This window comes from Colobus angolensis, unplaced genomic scaffold (genome assembly GCF_000951035.1).
Source record: "Colobus angolensis palliatus isolate OR3802 unplaced genomic scaffold, Cang.pa_1.0 Scaffold269, whole genome shotgun sequence".
NCBI lineage: Eukaryota > Metazoa > Chordata > Mammalia > Primates > Cercopithecidae > Colobus > Colobus angolensis.
Window position 1 is genome coordinate 1,653,502 of NW_012115921.1, and position 25,144 is coordinate 1,678,645.

Genomic DNA, 25,144 nt, shown 5'->3' on the forward strand with positions numbered 1-25,144 from the left:
GTCTTCTGTGTCGCTTGCGCTGGGAGTTGGAGACTGGAGCTGTTCCTATTCGGCCATCTTGCTCCGCCCCCTGAAGCGTCAGTTTTAAAGGATAGGGACAGTCTGTGTTTTTGTTTGTTTTTGTTTTTGAGACAGGGTCTCACTTTATCACCCAGACTGGAGTGCAGTGGCAGGACTTCGGCTCAACGCAGCCTCAACCTTCTGGGCTCAAGCCTCAACCTCCTGGGCCGAGGCGAGTGGAACCCTTGAGCCCAGGAGTTCCAGATCAGCCTGGGCAACAAGGTGAAACTCTGTCTCTACCAAAAAAATAAAAAAAGTTAGCCGGGTACGGTGGCATATGCCTGTAGTCCCAGCTACTCAGGAGGCTGAGGTTAGAGGATCGCTGGAGCCCAGGAGGCCGAGGCTGCAGTGAGCCAAGATTGTGCCACTGCACTCCAGCCTGGGCAACAGACTGAGACCTTGTCTCAAACAAACAAAAAGAACAACATCTAAAGTCAACTACTGCAAACATCATTGTTTTTTCCAATTGGAGATGATCCAGCCTTATAGTGAAAAAACACAGGCTTAGGAAATGAATAGATGAAAATTCCTAATTTAAAATCTGGATTTCATCACTTAAGAGTCATATGATTCTGAGTCAATTAGCCCCACTAAAATGGGGATAATGATACTTGCCTTACATTGTCATGAGGATTAGAGATCATTGTATGTAAAGTGCTTAATCCCATGCCTGACACAATGTAGCTAAATGTGCTCTCATGCAGACACTGAAGATTCTGAAAGCCAAAGTGGGCCAAGTCCTGCATTATCAGCTGGGCATGGAAAGAAAAGCAGTATATTTATATATGAACTCAATATTTATTACTATTATAATAGGTCAACAGAAATTTCTCAGATGATCATGCTGTAATTACTTCTACACAGCCACCATAAGTGGCAAAGACCAGCACACAAGTTTTCCTTCTAACAGAATTCTACCAGATTTCTTTTTTAAGTTTCAGTATACTAATCAGGAAACACATTTATTATATTGATCATAGTTATAAACAACTAAAAATGTGATCAGTCCGGCTGGGCGCGGTGGATCACTCCTGTAATCCCAGCACTTTGGGAGGCCGAGGCGGGTGGATCACAAGGTCAGGAGATCGAGACCACCCTGGCTAACACGGTGAAAACCCATCTCTACTAAAAATACAAAAATTAGCTGGGCATGGTGGCGGGCGCCTGTAGTCCCAGCTACTAGGGAGGCTGAGGCAGGAGAACGGTGTGAACCTGGGAGGCGGAGTGCAGTGAGCCGAGACCACGCCACTGCACTCCAGCCTGGGCGACAGAGCAAGACTCTGTCTCAAAAAAAAAAATGTGATCAGTCAATAAATTCAAGTAACGGATTTTGGCATGCAAGTTCCCAGAAAAATAATTTATTTATACTTTTGCTAAACCAATATTATGATTTAACGTGTGATGTATTTAGAAATCTGAAAGTATTGCTTCTTAGTAAAGAAGCCAATAATCTACAAGTAACAGTCAATTAAAGTACTTCTGTGTTAAGTAATTTAAAATTGAAATCAAATCCATCTTTTTTTTTTTGAGACAGGGTCTTGCTCTGTTGCCTAGGCTGGAGTACGGTGGCTCAATCATAGCTTTCTGCAGCCTCAAACTCCTTGGCTGAACTCCTGGGCTCAAGCAATCCTCCCACCTCAGTCTCCTGAACAGGCAGGACTACAGGTGTCCATCACCACATGTAATTGTTTTTTCTTTTTTCAAGACAGAATCTTGCTCTGTCACCTAGGCTGGATGCGTTGGTGTGATCTCGGCTCACTGCGACCTCCGCCTCCCGGGTTCAAGCAATTCTCCTGCCTCAGCCTCCCAAATGGTTGGGATTATAGGCATGTGCCAGCATGCGTGGCTAATTTTTGTATTTTTAGTAAAGACAGGATTTCACCATGTTGGCCAGGCTGGTCTTGAAATCCTGACCTCAAGCGATTCGCCCACGTTGGCCTCCCAAAGTGCTGGGATCACAGGCATGAGCCACCACACTCAGCCTAAATTCATCTTTTAACAGGCACAAGAAACGTTATGGCTAATGATTTCTGCATGTGTTAGTAATATTACTGTTGCCTTAATATTACAGGCAGACTATATCTATTTCCAGAATTTATAATGAACCACTAGCAATTGATAAAACAGAACTTAAGAATTTTCTATTTACCAAAATTTAGATAAGCATAATTAATAAAAGATGGATTTTTTGTTTTAATATGAAACCTCTGAACTTTATGTTGTTCTCTTTCAAAAAAGTATATATTCCCTCAAAGAAAGATCACATTCTAAATGTAGAACTTAAAACTCAGAAATAATGGAATAACATTAAAAAAGGCATTTTTTTTAAGTATCCCTGATTGTATCCAATTGGTTCTCAAATTTCAAATGAATGTGACAAAGCACTGACTAATAATCCAGTGTCCAAAAAGGTCCATCTAGTCAAATCACTAAATTAAACAACACCTGTTGCGGGTCAAGATACTGACCCTGAATTCTTCTTCACTATTTCCTTAAAAATACATCTTCCCCAGAAGCTAAGTAAGTGGTACTCATTAAAGCTGGTAACAATAGACACTGAGGACTACTAGACAGGGGAGGAAAGGAGTGGGGAAAGGGGGTGAAAAGTGACTACTGGGTACTCTGCTCAGTACCTGGGTGGTGGCATCAATTGTACCCTAAACCTCAGCATCACACACTAAGCCCAGCTAACAAATCTGTACATGCGGCCCCTAAATCTAAAATAAAACTTGAAATTATTTAAAAGATGTTTGAAATAGGCAAAAATAAAAGTTTACTTGATTTATAATTTCTCTTATTTTTTTCAAGAGGTATACAGTCAATAACCACCATCTTATTAGTAAGATTTTAATGTTCAATTCTACATTTCCCTTATGAAAAGACTAATGAGAAAATGTATAACCATTACTATATTTTAATCTTTGGATGCCAATACTCTATTTAAATCAATGATACGGCTCTAATTTTAGATTGGTTGAGTTGTCTTTGCAGAAGTTATTTGCTATACAGATAAAGTATATGTTAGAACCACAAATTAAAAGAAAATTTCTACTTTGACAATGTTGATATTAGAAACAGTATAGAATGTTACATTTCTGTCTTCCAGAATATTTTTTTGTTTACTAAATTAAAGTCAGAATCTAATCATAATTTAAAAAATTTACATCTTCCCTCAACTTTTCCCTGGAGGACTACAGTTCCCACTTACTTTACTTTTCTTAGGACTGAAAGCTCCACAGCAGGAGAAATAAGGAACACTCATGAGCCCAAATCCATTTTTCCATATGAATATAATCTCTGTCATTTTAGGCTCTTTTCTTTCCTGGTGTTCAAATAGTTTTTCACATTTTACCACATCCGAATCCTTTTAACTTATTGCATTTCCTCTATCCACGGAATATTTTCATCCTTGTGTTTCTGTGGTCACTTCCCAATTTGCTATTTTTCTTTCAGCTTTTTGCTCCCTCTCTGTTCAAAACAATGCAAATCCTGATCCAGCTGACAACCACCGTACCAAGCCAAAGCAGAGCACACTGGTCAGTTGTGTTTGAGGTGGTTCTGGTCTCCAGTGAGTCTCACCTTTATGTCTTATAAGAGACCCAAATAAAAACCATAATGAGGGCAAATGACAAACTGAAAAAACTGTGACTAACATGTTTTCATAACACACTGATTGACAGGAAAATTACTTTGAAAAATGTGGTCTATTTTGATATACAGTACCAACTGTAATATCTCATAATTTACAATCTAGAGCAAAAAATCTATCACAGAAAGAGGAAGCATTCTAGTTCTGTCAACAAAATACTTTAACAGTATATTTTCAAAATTAATGACTGTCTAAAGAGAGGGGATCATGGCAGATGACAGTTAGGACTAGATTGCAGCTCCAGACAGAGCAGCATTGTGGAGGCTTGCATTGTGAGTTTTAGCTCCAGATCAACTGCAAGAACAAACCAGTAATCCAGAGAGGACCCAGAGACCCTCGGAAGGAAGTGGACTGCTCCTGCGGGATTCGGGAGACACCCCAAATACTGTGAGTGCCCCAACTGCCTAAGTGGGAAAGGGAGACCCTCCTCTCCCGAACACATAGTGGAGAAGCTGAAGGTCTGTTTGTGGGAGAAGTTTCCAGTTTACCTAAAGCTGAGTCATGTTAGAGAGCCAAGCAAAATACAGGGCTAGAGAAAGCAGCATAAAGGCCCTGGAAGCTCGCTGGGTCCCAAAGCAGCCCATTCCTGCCTGGCACCACAGGGATCCCTCAGGACGGTGGCCAGAGGACTGGTGGGTAAAACTCCACAGGGAGAAGGAATTCCCTGGTTGAACTTTGTAACTATTTGAATGGGGTGCGAAGCCCCGGGGGTAGTGGGGGATGAAAATCCGGGTTACAGACTTCACAGGCAGGGGAAGAACTGAAGCACTTTTCTTTCACAGCTGGGAGGCGGATAGCCTCGTGCAAGTTTTCAAGCCCGTCTTGCCCTCCGCCTGGAAACAGACTCAGGGCTACTGGGGGGCACAGTGGGAGAGAAACTGGCCCTTCTGTTTGCGTGGGAGCTGGGTGAGGCTTGTGCCTGCTAGTTTTCCCTCATTTTCCTGACAACCTGCATGACTCAACAGAGGCAGCCATAATCTCCCTAGGTACGCAACTCCAGTGACCTGGGAATCTCACCCCCATCCCCCACAGCAGCCACAGCAAGACCTGCCCAAAGAGAACCTGAGCTAAGACAGGCCTAGCTCCGTCCCAACCTGATGGTCCTTCCCTATCCATCCTCATAGCAGAAGACAAAGGGCATATAATCTTGGGAGTTCAAGGGCCCCGCCCACCGCTGGTCCCTCTCCACATTACTACAGTTGATGCTTTCTGGAAGGCACCACTCCTGACAGGAGGCCAATCAGAACAAAAATAGAGCATTAAACCACCAAAGCTAAGGGCCCTCAGGGAGTTCACTGCACCCTCTGCCACCTCCACCAGAACAGGCATTGGTATCCACAGCTGAGAGACCCATAGACGGTTCACATCACAGGACTCTGTGCAGACAATCCCCAGTACCAGCCTGGAGCCGGGTAGACTCGCTGGGTGGCTAGACCCAGAAGAGAGACAACAATCACTGCAGTTTGGCTCACAGGGAGTCACATCCATAGGAAAAGAGGGAGAGTACTACATCAAGGGAACACCCTGTGGGACAAAATAATCTGAACAACAGCCTTCAGCCCTAGACCTTCCTTCCCTCTGACAGTGTCTACCCCAATGAGAAGGAATCAGAAAACCAACCCTGGTAATATGATAAAACAAGGCTCTTCAACATCGCCCAAAAAATCACACTAGTTCACTAGTAATGGACCCAAACCAAGAAGAAATCCTTGATTACCTGAAAAAGAACTCAGGAGGTTAGTTATTAAGCTAATCAGGGAGGGAGCAGAGAAAGGCAAAGCCCAATGCAAGGAAATCCAAAAAATGATACAAGAAGTGAAGGAAGAAATATTCATGGAAATAGATAGCTTAAAGAGAAAACAATAAAAAATTCAGGAAACTTTGGACACACTTTTAGAAATGGGAAATGCTCTGGAAAGTCTCAGCAATAGAATTGAACAAGTAGAAGAAAGAAATTCAGAGTTGGAAGACAAGGTCTTCAAATTAACCTAATCCAACAAAGACAAAGAAAAAAGAGTAAGAAAATATGAACAAAGCCTCCAAGAAGTCTGGGATTATGTTAAACGACCAAACCTAAGAATAATTGCTGTATCTGAGGAAGAAGAGAATTCTAAAAGCCTGGAAAACATATTTGGGGGAATAATGAAAACTTCCCTGGCCTTCCAAGAGACCCAGACATCCAAATACAAGAAGCACAAAGAACACCTGGAAATTCATCACAAAAAGATCTTCACCTAGGCACATTGTCATCCGGTTATTCAAAGTTAAGACGAAGGAAAGAATCTTAAGAGCTGTGAGACAGAAGCAACAGGTAACCTATAAAGGAAAACCTATGAGATTAACAGCAGATTTCTCAGCAGAAACCCTACAAACCAGAAGAGATTGGGGTCCTATCTTCAGCCTCCTCAAACAAAACGATTATCAGCCAAGAATTCTGTATCCAGCAAAACTAAACATCATATACGAAAGTCATTTTTCAGACAAATGCTGAAAGAATTCACCATTACCAAACCACCACTACAAGAACTGCTAAAAGGAGCTCTAAATCTTGAAACAAATCCAGGAAACACATCAAAACAGAACCTCTTTAAAGCATAAATCACACAAGACCTATAAAACAAAAACACAAGTTAAAAAGCAAAAACAAAAAACAAAACCAAAGCACACAGGCAACGAAGAGCATGATGAAAGCAATGGTACCTCACATTTCAATACTAACACTGAACGTAAATGACCTGAATGCTCCACTTAAAAGATACAGAACTAAAGAATGGATAAGAACTCACCAACCAACCATTTGCTGCCTTCAGAAGACTCACCTAACACATAAGGACTCACATAAACTTAAGGTAAAGGAGTAGAAAAAGGCATGTCATGCAAATGGAAACCAAAAGTGAGCAGGGGTAGCTCTTCTTTTTAGATGGTTTTTTTTGTTTTGTTTTGTTTGAGATAGAGTCCTGCTCTGACACGCAGGCTGGAGTACAGTGGTGCGATCTTGGCTCACTGCAACCTCTGCCTCTCAGGTTCAAGTGATTTTCCTGCCTCAGCCTCCCAAATAGCTGGGATTATAGGTGCCTGCCACCATGCCTGGCTAATTTTTGTATTTTTAGTAGAGATGGGGTTTCACCATGTTGGCAAAGCTGGTCTCAATTTCCTGACCTCTGGAGATCCTCCCGCCTCGACCTCCCAAAGTGCTGGGATTACAAGCGTGAGCTACCCTGCCTGGCTGGGTAAGCTATTCTGATATGAGACAAAACAAACTGTAAAGCAACAGTGGTTAAAAAAGACAAAGAGGCACAGTATATAATGGTAAAAGGCCTTCTCCAGCAGGAAAATATCACAATCCTAAACATATATGCACCTAACACTGGAGCTCCCAAATTTATAAAACAATTACTAATAGACTTAAGAAATGAGATAGACAGCAACACAATAATAGTGGAGGACTTCAATACTCCACTGACAGCATTAGACAGGTCCTCAATACAGAAAGTCAACAAAGAAACAATGGATTTAAACTATATCTTGGAACAAACAGACTTAACGGATATATACAGAACATTTTATCCAACCACCGCAGAATACACATTCTATTCAACAGTGCATGGAACTTTCTCCAAGATAGACCATAGCATAGGCCATAAAACAAGCCTCAATAAACTTAAGAAAATTGAAATTTTATCCAGCACTCTCTCAAACCACAGTGGAATAAAACTGGAAATTAACTCCAACAGGAACCTTCAAAACCATGCAAATACATGGAATTTAAATAACCTGCTCCTGAATGAGCATTCAGTGAAAAATGAAATCAAGATGGAGATTAGAAAATTCTTTGAGCTGAATGATAATAATGACACAACCTATCAAAACCTCTGGGATACAGCAAAGGCAGTGCTAAGAGGAAAGCTCATAGCCCTAAACGCCTACATCAAAAAGTCTGAAAGAGCACAAACAGACAATCTAAGGTCACACCTCAAGGAACCAGAGAAACAAGAACAAACCAAATTTAAACCCAGCGGAAGAAAGGAAATAACCAAGATTAGAGCAGAACTAAATGAAATTGAAACAAAAAAAATTACAAAAGATAAATGAAACAAAAAGCTGGTTCTTTGAAAAGATAAATAAAATTGATAGACCATTAGCAAGATTAACCAAGAAAAGAAGACAGAAAATTCAAATAACCTCACTAAAAAATGAAACTGGAGATATTACACCTGACACCACTGAAATACAAAGGATCATTCAAGGCAACACCTTTACACACATAAATTAGAAAACCTAGAAGAGACTAATAAATTCCTGGAAAAATACAACCCTCCTAGCTTAAATCAGAAAGAATTAGATACCCTGAACAAACCAATAACAAGCAGCAAGATTGAAATGGTAATTTAAAAATTACCAACAGAAAAAAGTCGAGGACCAGATGGATTCACAGCAGAATTCGATCAGACATTCAATGAAAAATTGGTACCAATCCTTTTGACACTATTCCACAAGACACAGAAAGAAGGAACTCCCCCTAATTTATTGTATGAAGCCAGCATCACCCTAATACCCAAACCAGGAAAGGACATAACCAAAAAAGAAAACTGCAGACTGATATCCTTGATGAACACAGATGCTAAAATCCTTAACAAAATACTAGCTAACCAAATCCAACAACATATCAAAAAGATAGTCCACCATGATCAAGTGGGTTTCACACCAGGGATGCAGGGATAGGTTAACATACATAAGTCAATAAATGTGATATACCATATAAACAGAATTAAAAACAAAAATCACATGATCATCTCAATAGATACAGACAAAGCACTGGACAAAATTTAGCATCCCTTTATGATTAAAACTCTCAGCAAAACTGGCATATGAGGGACATACCTTAATGTCATAAAAGCCATCTATAACAAACCCACAGTCAACATAATACTGAATGGGGAAAAGTTGAAAGAATTCCCTCTGAGAACTGGAACAAGACAAGGATAACCACTCTCACCACTCCTTTTCAACACAGTACTGGAAGTCCTAGCCAGAACAATCAGACAAGAGAAAGAAATAAAGGGCATCTAAATTGGTACAGAGGAAGTAAAACTGTCACTGCTTGATGATGGTATAATCATTTACCTTGAAAACCTTAAAGACTCCTCTAGAAAGCTCATAGAACTGATAAAAGAATTCAGCAAAGTTTCCGGATACGAGATTAATACACAAATCAGAAGCTCTTCTATAAACCAACAGCGACCAAGCAGAGAACCAAATCAAGAACTCAACCCCTTTACAGTAGCTGCAAAAAAGTTAAAATACTTAGCAATATACCTAACAAAGGAGTCGAAAGACCTCTACATGGAAAACTACAAAACATGGCTGAAAAAATAATAAACGATGCAAACAAATGGAAACACATCCCATGCTCATGGATGGGTAGAACCAATATTGTGAAAATGACCATACCACCAAAAGCAATCTACAAATTCAATGCAATCCCCATCGGAATACCATCATCATTCTTCGCAGAATTAGAAAAAACAATTCTAAAATTCATATGGAACCAAAAAAGAGCCCACATAGCCAAAGCAAGACTAAGCAAAAAGAACAAATTTGGAGGCATCACACTACCTGATTTCAAACTATACTATAAGGCTATAGTCACCAAAACAGCATGGTACTGGTATGAAAACAGGCACATAGACCAATGGAACAGAATAGAGAACCCAGAAATAAACTCAAATACTTACAGCCAACTGATCTTCAACAAAGAAAACAAAAACATAAAGTGGGGAAAGTACATCTTTTTCAACAAATGGTGCTGGGATAATTGGTTAGCCACATGTAGGAGAATGAAACCAGATCCTCATCTCTCACCTTATACAAAAATCAACTCAATATGGATTAAGGACTTAAAACTTAAGACCTGAAACTATAAAAATTCTAGAACACTGGAAAAACCCTTCTAGACATTGGCTTAGGCAAAGATTTCATGACCAAGAACCCAAAAGCAAATGCAACAAAAACAAAGATAAATAACTGGGGCCTAATTAATGAGCTTTTGCACAGCAAAAGGAACAGTCAGCGGAGTAAACAGACAACCCACAGTGTGAGAGAAAATCTTCACAATCTATACATCTGGCAAAAGACTACTATGCAGAATCTATAACAAACTCAAACAAATCAGTAAGAAAAAAACAATCCCATCCAAAAGTGGGCTAAGGACATGAATAGACAGTTCTCAAAAGAAGATATACAAATGGCCAACAAACATATGAAAAAATGCTCAACATCACTAATTTCAGAGAAATGCAAATCAAAGCCATAATGCAATACCATCTTACTCCTGCAAGAATGGCCATAATCAAAAGATCAAAAAACAGTTGATGTTGGAGTGGATGTGGTGAACGAGGAACACTTCTACACTGCTGGTGGCAATGTAAACTAGTACAGCTACTATGGAAAACGGTGTGAAGATTCCTTAAAAAACTAAAAGTAGAACTACCATTTGATCGAGCAATCACACTATGGGGTTTTACTCAGAGGAAAAGAAGTCATTATTCGAAAAAGATACTTGCACATGCATGTTTATAGCAGCACAATTCACAATTGCAAAACCATGGAAACAACCCAAATGCCCATCAATGAGTGGATAAAGAAACTGTGCCATATCTATATATATATATCTATATAGATATATATATGCATACATATATTGCGCAGCCATGAAAAGGAATGAATTAACAGCATTTACAGTAACCTGGATGAGATAAGAGACTATTCTTCTAAGTGATGTAACTCAGGGATGGAAAACCAAACATTATATGTTCTCACTGATACATGGGAGCTAAGCTATGAGGACACAAAGGCATAAGAATGATACAATAAACTTTGGGGACTTGGGGGGAAGAGTGGGAGGGAGGCGAGGGATAAAAGACTACAAATATGATGCAGTGTATACGGCTTGGGTGATGAGTGTACCAAAATCTCACAGATCACCACTAAAGAACTCACTCATGTAACCACACACCACCTGTACCACAATAACTTAGGAAAAATAAAATAAAATAAAATAAAAATAAATAAAATTAATGACTGTCTAAATAAATATACTTACTTACATTTTTGAATAGTTGCTCAGCAAGTTCTCTGACATGCTTTATCATCTTCACTGGGTTATTTTCTTCAACTTTAATTCTCTCTACTTCAAAGGCTACCAACTAGGAAAAAGAATCAAAAGGCAAAACATCAATTCCAAAATATGCCAAATTCAAAAACTGTGATAATTTCATACAATTTGCAAGCCAAAAAACTCCAACATATACATTATTTTTAAAACAAAATATTTTAGGTTTTGGGGTTTCACCTCCATTCTGGGGTTACAGGGTCAATCAAACTCTTGAATTGTATAGTGGTCCCTCCCTGAGGATTTAGGGCCCTATTTCTTCTAGGGAAAAGTCATTTCTGGAACTCAGAGAGACCCTGTCATTCCACAGGCCTCAGTCAGAGAAATTCAGACAGTCAGAAAGTGCCTAACACTTCCTTAACTCACAAAACATGAACCAAATGTCCAAGTCAGGATGCTCAGACTTTAGTCCTAGCTCTGCTAACAGTGTGTGATCTGGGACAAGGCACTTAAACTCCTGAGCTTCAGTTTGCTCATCTCTAAAATAAGATGGAAGAACAAAATGGCCTTTAGATTCCTTCTAGTCTCAAACTATCTCTTTATTAACTAATTTACTGGGAGAAGTGTGTGAGTGTATACTTAGGGTAAAGAAAAGAAGGCTGACAGGAAAAAAATTGTGGAGGGTAAATAGATGGACAATAAAAATAAAAACGTACAATACAGGATTATTCTAGGAACTAATAGATTCGCTGCATAGGCATATAAAACTATGGCTTACCTATTCTAGGCTAGGATTCAGAAAGATGATCAAGGGCAAACATTCTTTTTATTCTAAGACATCTATCTGATGGGAGTGTGAGGACAACGCCATGCACAATGCAAGCTGCCTCTCAAAGCCCCCATAATACCCCATTGTGGTAGGCTGCCCTAGGCTAAGTGAAAACAAGGATCACTGTCCCAGGAGCAAATGCTATTTTTCTACCAAAGCATTCCCATGCAAATGGCCAAAGAGGGTAGAATGAGAAATTAGTTAGTTCTGATGGCTCATTTTTCTTAGGCTCTTGACTGATATATACATATTATTCACTGGCAGTCAAGTAACAAAAGTAAGACACCCAAAGTCACCACTGTAGGCCAAACAGAGAACTGGATGAACACTAATGGGTGACCCAATAGGAACCTTGGCTTATCATTGTTTCCAATCTAGAGTATATTTGTATAAACAATAAATAAATAAAAAATAAGTTAGCACATAAAGTTAGAGACATAAAATGAAGCCTAACGCAGTTGAGTGGCTCTCAGAGTCAACGACTTTGGGAGAGTTTGGAAGAGGTGGTGAGATAAGAGGGAAAAGACCTACAAAATAGAGGCTGTGGCAAGCAAGTTTTCTGTAAGTAACTAATCTTGCTTTTTAGTTGTGATGAAGCTGTCAGAGGAAGATAAATTTGAATAGAAAAGAGACAGTATATAAACCAATGTTACTATTCATAAAGCTTCAAAGACTAACAAAATGTAGGTGCTAGAAAAGACCTTGGAGACCATCTATTTTAAACCCATAAAATATTATGTTATGAATTACTTAGTACAGAATCTAAAGGCTGATATGTTAGTAGAATCAATAACCAATCATGTTATATGGTAGTATTAGAGAAGCAATGACCAATAATTGATTACAAAAAATTGTCCACCTCAGGATGTTTCCTAAATCTTCGTATGCTTTGTGTTATTAATTAAAGCATCTGATGCAGTAAACATATTCTACACAGAACTAAAACATGTGTCTCTTCTTTAAAAATTCTTACCTGTGAATACTTCACTATCTTTTATTTTTTTAATTTTTATTTTTTGAGACAGAGTCTTGCTCTGCCGCCCAGGCTGGAGTGCAGTGGCCGGATCTCAGCTCACTACAAGCTCCGCCTCCCGGGTTCACGCCATTCTCCTGTCTCAGCCTCCCGAGTAGCTGGGACTGACTACAGGCGCCCGCCTCGTCACCCAGCTAGTTTTTTGTATTTTTTAGTAGAGACGGGGTTTCACCGTATTAGCCAGGATGGTCTCGATCTCCTGACCTCGTGATCCGCCCATCTCAGCCTCCCAAAGTGCTGGGATTACAGGCTTGAGCCACCGCGCCCGGCCACTTCACTATCTTTAAAAAAAATAAAAGATCCTTCTCCTCTGAACCAAAGATATTTAAGACCTTCATTCCTACCTTCCCTATATAAAAGAAAATCACCAGAGGCAAAACATGACCACTATCATGATTCTCCAATATCTTGGGATCTAGGAATGTGGTTCTTTTACAGATATCAAGAAACTTTAGATTTTTGGTTCTAATATAGTACTCTTCCAAAAATTGAAATGAGAATAATATTCCTGTTCTATCCACCAGAGTGGGCTGCTGTGAATATAGAGTTAAATGATAAATGGAAAGGTGATTTTAAAAAAGAGCACAATAAATGCAAATAGCATTCTTATTTTGAGTCACATCTGCCCTATTTCTCCCTTTATATGGCTAATTCCTTGAAGATAGAGACAGAAATCTGTTTTCCATATATTTAATGTCTCCTAAGACAGGTAGAAAAGGGTTGAAAATTGATTAGTGAGAATGCCACAAACTTAAACTATAGCTCTATGATTCTGATAGACTAAATGTAACTCCAGTTTGAAGTAATTTCAGCTATCTTAGCTTCAAATTAGACCTTTCTCCCTATAACACTGACAAAAGAATTACTGTATTTAGGGCCTTTAAAAATAAGAGTTCTATTTATACAATCACTGATACCTTTTCAAAAAGATTTTAATCAACTATTTTTTAAAATGTAATAGTTTAAAATATGAATAGTTTTTGGAGTATGAGTGGTTTTCAGTTACATGGATGAATTATATAGTGGTGAATTCTGAGATTTTGGTGCACCCATCACCTGAGTAGTGTACATTGTTCAATTATTTAAAATTCAGTTGTTCAAAAATTATATGTACTTTCAAGGCATCTTATAATTTTTTTGGTAATTTTTATAATCCACATTAAAATATCAAGATTTGATAAGCATAATAAATAACATTGGGATTAATACCTAATTTATACATGACTATATAAATATGAAAAATGTTACTTTTTACTTTTACCTACTAGTCTAATTATGTCTATAAATAATGCCTTCATTTAATAAGAACTATACCTCATCAAAGAGATCACAAGATCTATAAGGAGGACCTCTTTCTGAAACAAAACCTGCAAATGCCATTCCATTGAGTACTTTAGTGAGGAAATCATTCTCGACCAAACCACGCTGCCCCAAGAATGCTGTCTGTGAAAAGAAAACATGAAATAATAATTTATCACTTGGTAATGGACAAATGGTCAAAACAAAAATACAGTAAAAAGAGCAAGGCCTATATAAATCCCTTCATGTATAAATATGTGTTGTCATAAAATATGTTTCTCTCAAAGAGAGTTATTCTGAAATACTACATATATTGAAAAGAATAAAAATGAATCTGTCTCCATGTTAGGAGAAGAAATCAGAAATTAACATTCAATTTTAAAAGAAAAATTGATTTAAAATTAACATATTCTAAGACATTATGTGAGTTCTATATTATTATTATGGAACTTCTTAATATCTATTAAGAACTTATATCTAACCACGCAGAGATTTTAAATAATCACATTTGATAAATCAAGGTCAAAATAAATGTCTAGGAAAAAACGTCAAGTAGTTTTATTAAATTAGAATATATTTCTTGGACAGATAAAATACAGCACTCTATATCTTACTTTGTGGAAATGTATTACTGGCTCTGCATGAATTCTTATAAGTTGCAGGCAGGATCTATATCCTTGGAAGAGTTGTGCAAATAATCTAAGGAAAACTGCTCGCACCTCTTTATCCTAAAAATATAAGAAGAAAGGTTAGGTAATTTAACTTTTTAAAAACAAACAAAATATCGAGTCAAAAAGGTGACCTTTTCATATATCCCAAGGACCTTTGGCATATATCCCAAGTCCTTTGATTTTTATATGCACCAAAACAATTACAGTCACAACCAAATATAAGACAAATATAAGAAGAAAAAACTCTTAAAATCGTATTTAATCCAGCTTTTACTGGAGTCACAGTTTAGAACTGTAAGGAAACTGACAGATTCTGTTAGTCAATGCCTTACTTAACTGATCAGGAAATGAAGGTCAAGAATGCTTAAGTATATGTGTTCAGCTGCTTGAGGTTCCTTATTGGTTACAAAGCCCACTGCTAAGAAATGCATTGAGCAAAATAAAAAAGGGGCCTCTGTTATATATATAACCTTCTATGGCTTCTAATTGGAACTATATCCATCCACACACTCTTCAAACTTGATTCTCTCCTATAACCAACATTCTTTATATCCATTTTTGTAAGCATCTCTTTTGTTTTTAACCCTTGCCTGGCTGTTTCAATTTGATGCTTGGCACAGTTTTCCAGGCTATAATCTAGGCTCTGATTTTCTGTCCTACACTTAACTCATGCCTCCTCAGGGCAACAGCCTTAGCCCTAGTGGCCTTTGCCCAGTGTGCTTCCCTGTGCCTCCTCCTTGAGAAGGACACAAACAGTCAGCGGCAAGTCTCTTAATTTCTAGCTTTGGGCACTTTTTACTCTGCTGTCCATCTAACTCTAACTTTACTTAGCTTCTTTAAAAACCCTACAAATAAAAGTACAGCTCTCTTCAACAGCATTAAATTTAAATATTAAACTTCTTACCAGCATTTTTGAGTGGGATAAAGCTGTTCGTGGAGGAGGAAAAGCATGATCTGCTACTTCCAAATCTGGGTGTAAAATCTAAAGCAAAAAAGTTTTGTTATGTAAAATATCTTAATATCATTGAAATCTATTATTGGGACATTAAGATGAAAATGTCAGCATATGAATTATAATATATTCCCTCCATTAATACAATTCAATTAGCTGGGGTAGTTCTGTATGTACCACTGTAGAAAGATCTCCAAGACAAAATATTCCGTTGAAACATGTTCTAGAAAAATACACACCGTATGGTCTAATTTATTTGAAAATAAAACAAAATAAACCCTAAATCTACATAGGTACACACACACACACACACACACATATATATATATGAGAGAATGAAAAGTTCTGAAAAAAATACACTACATTATAAAATAGTAGTCATCTCTGGTAAGGGAATAATCTATATAGCTGAATTTTTTAAAAACAGCTGCTTGTTTTTATGTTCTAAGTGTGATTAAAAATTACTGAGGAGAGGCCAGGTGCAGTGGCTCATGCCTGTAATCCCAGCACTTTGGGAGGGCAAGGTGGGTGGATCACTTGAGGTTAGGAATTCGAGACCAGCCTGGCCAACATAGTGAAACCCTGTCTCTAGTGAAAATACAAAAATTATCTTGGCATGGTGGCACATGCCTGTAGTCCCAGCTACTGGAGAGGCTGAGGCAGAATAGCTTGAACCTGGGAGACAGAGGTTGCAGTGAGCTGAGATCGCACCACTGCACTCCAGCCTGGGAGACAGAACAAGACTCTGTCTCAAAAAAAAAAAAAAAAATTACTGAGGAGAAAGAAAATAAGATTTTGAACTTTGCAGTCTAAACAGGTAAACATGGTGTAAAACCATGTCACAGAAGTGCTAAAATATATAAAGTGCAATATATGAAATGTAAAGCATAATTAATTCAACTGAGGGAAAACTAAACAAAAAATAAAGTAACATTTGAGTTAGGCTTTGAAGGAAAGCAGGTTGGGGAGCAGCTGGGAAAGAAGGGCCTGTGTAGGACTTACACAGAGAAGATGAAATTGTATCAGTATGTAGCAAATTTTCTCCTTGCAGAATCATTTTCAAATATTAAGATTTTTGATGGTATGCTGAGAACAGACCAAAAGACTCAAAACAACACTTAAAGACAACACTAAAATATTGGCAGTTCAAGTCATTGAATCACAAGCACAGTACAAAATATCTTGGTGTCTATAAAATAATCCATTGTTATTACACAGTTTAAGTATAGTGTTGCCATTTGATTATAATTATTTACTAATGAAACAAAGCTTATATGCTTGTGTGTTGATGTTCCCAATCACCTATGAAATCTAGTTTCTTTTTGGTCCTAGTTTGACAATACATTATGCTCCTATTTCTTTTTTTCTTTCTTTTCTTCTTTTTTTTTTTTTTTTGAGACAGAGTTTCGCTCTTGTTGCCCAGGCTGGAGTGCAATGGCGTGATCTCAGCTCACGGCGACCTCTGCCTCCTGGGTTCAAGCGAGCCTCCTGTCTCAGCCTCCCGAGTAGCTGGGATTACAGGTGTACACCACCACACCTGGCTAATTTTTTCTTTTTTTTTTTTTTTTTTTTAGTAGAGATGGGATTTCGCCATGTTGGTCAGGTTGGTCTCAAACTCCTGACCTCAGATGATCCACCCACCTCAGCCTTCCAAAGTGTTAGGATTACAGGTGTGAGCCACTGCACCCGTCCCTATGCTCCTATTTCTTATTCACGAACAGTAAGTAGTACCTAATCCACCATTGTGCTTAGTAACTGTAACAATATGTATACTCAGTTTTACCAAAAAGGAATTTTACACATTGATCAAATTTGGTGGCACAGGTGTTGCAGGTTTAGGTATACGAGTATGCAGCAGAACCCTTACCAGCAGCCATTGGCTTAAGAAATACAATCTTACTCTTTGTTAATTTTGGTACTTAACCCCTAAATAACTATTCATATCACTAGTAAGTAACCACACATAAGATTTAATCCCTATAGGAATTCTAGAAACATTAAACTTTCTTCATTCATTCAAATACTACCTTCTCAGCTTTTGCTATATATACATATACCATCTATGCAATTATATAGTTAAGATTTTTCTTTAAATTGTCTTTAAATCAACTCTTTTTTTTCTTTTTTCTTTTTTTGGTGAGACGGAGATTTACTCTTGTTGCCCAGGCTGGAAAGCAATGACGCCATCTTGGCTCACCGCATCCTCCACCTCCCAGGTTCAAGCGATTCTCCTGCCTCAGCCTCCTGAGTAGCTGGGATTACAGGCATGTGTCACCACGCCTGGCTAATTTTGTATTTTTAGTGGAGACAGGGTTTCACAGTGTTGCCCAGGCTGATCCTGAACTCCTGACCTCAGGTAATCTGCCCGCCTCAGCCTCCCAAAGTGCTGGCATTACATGCGTGAGCCACTGTGCCCGGCCTTGTTTTCGTTTTTGAGATGGAGTCTAGCTCTGTTACCCAGGCTGGAGTGCAGTGGTGCAATCTTGGCTCACTGCAACCTCTGCTTCCCAGGTTCACGCTATTCTCCTGCGTCAGCCTCCTGAGTAGCTGGGATTACAGGCATGTGCCACCATGCCCAGCTAATTTTTGTATTTTTAGTAGATTCTCTAACTGTTCCCATTTCACAGATACCACTATGACAACAAAAAAGACTAACACAAATTTGAAAGTTTTCTGAGAATAAAATCCCTCCTGGTTATCCTAGGCTTCTAAGTTTCTATTTAAGAGGGAAAAAATGTTTTAAATAGCCCAGAATAAAATATTCTTAAAGTAGAATATGAAGGCCTTAGTTCTAGTAATGTGTTGAAAAGAAATGCAGAATTTCTACACTTCAATTTTCTGATGATAAACACCTAAAATGCTATCAGTAAAACAAAATACCATGTTTTCAAAATTCAGCTAAGGTAAAATAACTGCAAAAAAAATTCAATCTGTTTCAATGAGAAAAACTGAAGCCACAAGATGTTTTAAACTTTTACTTGGCTTGAATGTAGTGTATACTTCTCCTTCTTTGGTATTTCTATTCATATGGCATTTAGAGTGGAATGTTGGACATTTTATGTATCAATAAGACACATCTTTCTGTAATAACCTGAAAGTATTGGCAAGACAATATTACAGTGTTTTGTAGGTACCAAAGAGGAATGAGATGCCAATAGGGAGGCTAGAGAAGAGAAGCCAACACCTAATGGGGGATCTTAGGGGAATCAGGGATTTCAAGGCAGAGCCTTGTTTTCACAGGTGAATTTCCAATACCTAGGACAGTACTAGGTCCTGTACGCTGAATGAAGGAAGCAATGTAGAACAAATATTCAGTTAGGATCCAAAATATATGCTTTAGATAACTACCTAGTAAATGAATAATTCTAAATACTCTAAGAGAATATGTTCATGTTTCCAACATATAGCTCTCTTTAAAGTAACAAACTGTATTGACAAACATTTTCAATTTCAGCTATCTTAGCTTCAGATTTAAATAAAGAGAAAGTTACTATTACAAAAACATGTCATACCAAAGAAAGAGCTGATTGCGTCTGATGTAGAAGTGGTTCTGGGAGAGAAGAGAGGTGAATACATTCAGGAATTTTAATAGTGCCTCCATCCAAATCTGCTATGATTACATCTAACTGAAAGAGATAAAAAAAAATTAACCTATAATTACGGAAATACATTTGTTGTTAAGCAAATTATTTTTCCCTTGACTAATTCAAAATGAGAAGAATCATGTGTGGAAGAGGCACTTGCTTGTCCATAGTAGTACAATTCTGGGCTAACAAGTTCCCAGCAACACTGTGTTTCCCAGCTTCCTTTGAAATTAGATGTGGCATGTGGCTAAGATTCTGCCAATAAAACATGAGAAGTGACATATTCCTGTCCTTCAAGATAGGGGATATGTAAAGCTCTCCTATGCTGTCTTTCCTTTTCCCTTAGACTAAAATTATTAACTGACAGCAAACCAGCCTTCAAGCATACACATGATGACAATGCCTGGGAGGATTCTGCTGGAGAAACAAGAAGGATAGAAGCCTGGATCTTGAATGACTTCATAGAGCAGATTGGTCTGGCATAATGGAACATCTCTATGGACTGCTGCATGAGTGTTCAATGACACTATTTTGTTTGAACCACTGCATTTTGTTCTGATTTTACTATATATGTGGCTGCAGCAAGCACAGAGGATTGCATTTTAGACACTTTATTCAAGTAGTTCAGTAATATTCTAAACAAATTAGTATTTATTACAAGAATTAACAAAGCAATTAGTATACATAAAAAGGGTGCTGTTTAGCCACTTAGAAAAATCTGATTTTTAGCATTTTACAAAAGTCTATTTAAAAATAACTTACATAAAAATGTAAGAGAAAACAGCCAAGATGAGTGAAGCTGTTATATTGACAATATTATAATTCATTCTAATTTATTCATTACGATTTTAAGAAATTTGCATTTGGCAACACTTGGTTTGTCCTACCTCCAGCGACTGTTTTTATTTATTTATTTGGCAACATTTGGTTTGTCCTATCTCCAGTGACTGTATGTATGTACATATGTATATATGTATGTATGTATGTATTTTTGAGACGGAGCCTTACTCTCGCCCAGGCTGGAGTGTAGTGGTGCAATCGTGACTCACTGCAACCTCCACCTCTCAGGTTCAAGCGATTCTCCTGCCTTAGCCTCCTGAGTAGCTGGGATTACAGGCATGCATCACCAAGCCCAGCTAATTTTTTGTAGTTTTAGTAGAGGCGGGGTTTCTCTATGTTGGCCAGGGTGGTCTCAAACTCCTGACCTCAGGTGATTTGCCTGCCTTGGCCTCCCAAAGTGTTGGGATTTCAGGTGTGGGCCACCGTGCCTGGCCTCCAGTGACTGTTTATATTTAGAAGAAATAAAATTACCTACAAACCAGGTGGGTATGCTTCTAATTAGTATTAATTAGGTTTTATTGAATGTTTATTGATTTATACATATTTTTATACGGTGATACCAAAATTAAATAGGAACTAAGTGTCAACATATAAAGTTAGAAAGAATGATGACTATACGAATGAAAGTCCTGTTTATAATGTTGAATAATATTTTGTTACTTTAAATGACACCTCTGATTTGGTTACAACTGTAATTACTTAGTTGCTGGCATTTAAAACTAAAACAGAAGTAGAATTACAAAATCTTAGGGATCTGTGTAACACAGACGTTATGCAGCCTAATTTTACAGTAAAGAATTTCTCTCAGACTCCCTGAAAAATGTCACATAATCTTTTCCTTACACTCTACTTACAGTGCTTGAGAGTACACGCCTCATCTCACATAAGGAAATCCATTCTATAACTGCACAGTTCTAATTGTTGGAAACACTTTTAATGGGCAGAAATCCGTTTCCATAGCCACTTCATCCACTGATTCTATTTCAGCCTTTTGGAGTTACAAAAAATGAATCTCAACCCTTCTTCTATGACAGTAACTTAAATACTTATCTTTACCTGTGAAATAGTATCAGCTTATTACCTGAGAAAATTTCCTTAGGCCCTTATAAAATATAGTTTCTAAATACTTGATAATCCTGGATGTCCTTTTCTGATATGCTTTATTTTGTTACAGTCCCTCATGAAGTGTGATACACAGAACTAAATGAATTTTTCCAGAACTGGCTTGAATGTAGAGTATACTTTTCCTTCTTTGGTATTTCTATTCATATGGCATTAAGAATAAAAAATTTGGTGGAAGCTCATATTAAACTTGTGTTCCACTAAAACTCTTCACTCTTTTGCATATGCTTTCTGCTTTGATTGGTATCAAGACAGGTCTCACTTCAAAATATAAATCAATTATGCACTAATATCAAAAGTATAAATAGAATATTAGTAGATTAATTTATCTTTTGTCATATGTAAGATGAATAATAAAGATAATGCACCAAAAGAGGGATATTTAAAAATATTAATAAATTCCTTTATAAAACCTCCTATACTTGTATATGGCAAAATTAATATACAGACTTTTCAATGATATTTTTCTTCGATCCAATCTTTTCTATTGAAAGTGCTACAGATCTGAAAATAGTGATTAGTTGAAATGTTATAGGACCCAAAGTAATATGATAAACTTCTGGACTCAATAACTGGAAACTTTAAAGATGAATACTTACAAGTTCATGGATATCAGTTTTAAAGACAGAATGTACTCCAATAATGAAAGGTGTTGGGGAACTCAGAACTTCCAGTAGCTGAGCCGGGAGAATAGGGATATAAGGATAACTAGAAAGAATAAAAATACGTGTCAAATATATGTTTCTTTAACATAAACATATTTTCTTTCATCTTTATGCTGTATAAGTTGCATATTACTTAGGTTTAGAAATTATCAATGTTTTCATGCTTTTTAATACTAAGATTTTGGAAAAAATGATTTAAAAATCTTCATGTGAAAAATACAATAAGATATAAGACATAAAGTGAATGGAATCCAAGCCTGCTTCCTTAACCTTTGTTTCTTCTAGGCAAGCAGTCTCTTTAGGTCTTCTAATATTGTTTGAAAGCATGTTTCCTTACATAGAAACCCAACATTAGACAGTAACACTGACTCTCTGATAGGGCCTCCCCTCTCAACATGAGGCAATGATTTGTCTATATAAAATAAGCATTCAAATTCCACTGTCTATACTTGATTTTTGCATTCAGTAAGAAGGGCAAAAAAAAAAAAAAAAAAAACCAGGGCCAATAATTCTCTATCTTATCTAAAAAGTTAAGAAAAGCACCTAAATTTAAAAAATTTTTTTAAAGAAATTCTGGTGTCTAAAATTTTATCTAGTTTATATGAACTAATTTCCTAGATGTTAGATTATCAGTTGATTAAACAGTATATTAGAGGTATGCTATTCTAGTTATAGCACTATTAGGTATCACTGTTTTGTTTTGTTTTTTAGTTTTTATTAGGAAAATTTTTTTAACATATCCCATAAAAAAACAGAGGAAAAAATTATAACGAAACCTTGCAGTAATTGTCAACTTTGCGAATTACCAATGCACGGCTACGTATATATTTCTACCCACTTTTTTTCTCTTCTCTACTGTATTATTTTCGAGCAAATCCCAGATGTCACATTGTTTACCCATAAATACTTCAGTGGGTATCTAAGAAAGATAAGAGCTTTTTATTAATAGAATCTCTACCATTATAACTTCTAAAAATTAATAATTCTTTAATATCAAATAGCACTGACTAGACATTTATGCCAAATGTGTTAAAAGACAATTAAAAGTTGCTGACAATACTATTCAAATTAAATATTTTTACACTAATCAACATTCAGTAATGGACAACTTGGAAAGTCTCAAATTCTAAACTAGATTTTATCAGAACTATGACTCATGTAACAGCATAACTTTGTGAAATACCCCTATGTGGTTCAAAACCATTGTGCCATAACATTATGACTTATCAACAATAAGTGATAAGTAGTTTAGGAATAAATAAAATTAACAAATGAAAACCTCACCTATATTTAAGAGGAAACATTAAAGATTCCAGGGCTCTACAAGCATCGCTAAGTCTCTGGAAACTTGCAGAATGGAAGAGAACCTTATTTTCTGTGAGGACTGCACAAAAGAGGCTGAGGACATTTTGAATTCCTGAAAACATAAGAGCAAGGACTTACCAAAGGCATTTAATTTTATATGTGTTGTCAACAATCATAGACAGTATACACGGAAAGAAAAAGCCAGTAATTTTGGACTCTGAAGGAAAATACTTGGTTAAACTGTAAATTCCATGTAATCTATGAGTATTTGTTTTCCCAAATTTTCAGTTTTGCCTTTATTCTTCAAATCAGGTAATACTCATTGAACATATAAGTTGTTTGGAAATACACTATTACCTTCTTTTCAATTTCATCTCTAAGGCCTGTATTTAGGTTCCTGTTTTAGAATGCTAGCATTGTTCTAAAAACTAACCCCTGCAGAATCTATTTGTCTGACGTTACTAATACCATACCAGCTTTGTTGTTGTTGCAATTTGCCTACTATATCTTTTCCCATCTTTTAATTTCAACCTTTCTCTACTTCTTGTAAACAGCATACACAAATGCTCTGCAATTTAATGATGGGGTTACGTCCTAATAAACCCATTGTAAAGTTGAAAAATCTTAAATTGAACATAAATCAGAGACTGTCTGTAACTGAAATATTTTAGTCTGACAACCTTTGTCTTTTAACTAGTTCACTTAATCCATCTATACTTATTGTAATTATTGAGATATACACTAATATATAGAGATATATGTGGTATCTTATTTTATGCTTTTTATTCTATCTTCTATCTTTCTTTTCGATTTCTCCTGTCTCTTCTTTCATCCCCTCTGTTAGTATGGTATTTATAAACTCTTTTTCTATTTTTCTAGTGGCAACTCCAGAAAATACAGCATACATACTTATGACATTGAAGTTAAATAAATACATAATTTCTTATTTTCTCCTGTTTATTACTGAACCAAATTATCTTTCTTTATATCACTTCAACTTTAATCATACAGATCCAGTAAAGCAAGAGTCCCCATTTGTTTTCTCAAGGTAAAATACTGTATTTTCCCTTTATCATAGCTTATTTCTTCATGTGACATGCAAATTTCCTTAGTCTATTATTAATTGCTATTCCCTCTTATCATTTCCAACTTATCCCATGTGATACATCAGAATCTTTAGTTCAGATTTTAATCTTCGTTCATTTTGATTAATGTAATAGTTTCATAAGTGATTTTCCTAATCCAGTCCTTATTCCCTTCAAATCTACCCTCCAGATAGTTTCTAGAATAAAGGGAAAAAACTAAATAATGATTAAAGAAATCTAAATACATTTTCAAGTGGTTTTAAAAATTCATATTAAATCCACAAGAATAAATGCTACAAATTTTACAAAAAATATTCTTGTGGATTTCACATGAATTTTAAAAACCCACTAAGGTTTTGGTACACTTGAACAACAGTGGAAATGAATGAGCTAGCATTATATATATCATCATGACTAACTCTCCCAAGTATAATACTGAGTGAGGGTAGTAAGGCGCATAATGATTATATAGTTGTGAAAATAAAATAAATCTCAGGATCCCCAAACCACCAAGCCAAAGGGAAGTCAAGCTAGAAACTGCACCAGGAAAATCTACCTCCTATTTTATTCCTAAATAAGATAGCTACAAAGATAAAAAAAAAAAAAGGCTGGACGCAGTGGCTCACACCTGTAATCCCAGCACTTTGGGAGGCCGAGGCAGGTGGGTCACTTGAGGTAAGGAGTTCAAGACCTGCCTGGCCAACATGGTGAAACCTTGTCTCTACTAAAAATATAAAAATCAGTGTGGTAGCAGAAGCCTGTAACCTCAGCTACTCGGGAGGCTGGGGCAGGAGAATCGCTTGAATCCGGGAGGCGGAGGTTGCAGTGAGCCGAGGTTGTACCATTGCACTCCAGCCTGGGCAACAGAGCAAGACTCTGTCTGAAAAAAAGAAAAAAGCTACATACGTCCCATACCTCCCTCACAATTTGCCCACAAGG

At 37.0% G+C, this 25,144-nt stretch overlaps 1 protein-coding gene across 1 annotated transcript in view; it reads right to left on the minus strand.

Moving 5' to 3' along the window:
* The window catches only part of SBF2 (SET binding factor 2), a 549,657-nt gene that overhangs the window by 237,779 nt on the left and 286,734 nt on the right, over positions 1 to 25,144 (minus strand). Inside the window, exons 7-13 of the mRNA XM_011947619.1 lie at positions 23,100 to 23,232; positions 21,750 to 21,858; positions 19,117 to 19,230; positions 15,557 to 15,634; positions 14,596 to 14,709; positions 13,997 to 14,125; positions 10,816 to 10,914 (exon numbers count right to left, since the gene is read on the minus strand). Of these exons, the coding sequence (XP_011803009.1) occupies positions 10,816 to 10,914; positions 13,997 to 14,125; positions 14,596 to 14,709; positions 15,557 to 15,634; positions 19,117 to 19,230; positions 21,750 to 21,858; positions 23,100 to 23,232 (776 nt within the window). The remainder of the gene's footprint in view (positions 1 to 10,815; positions 10,915 to 13,996; positions 14,126 to 14,595; positions 14,710 to 15,556; positions 15,635 to 19,116; positions 19,231 to 21,749; positions 21,859 to 23,099; positions 23,233 to 25,144) is intronic.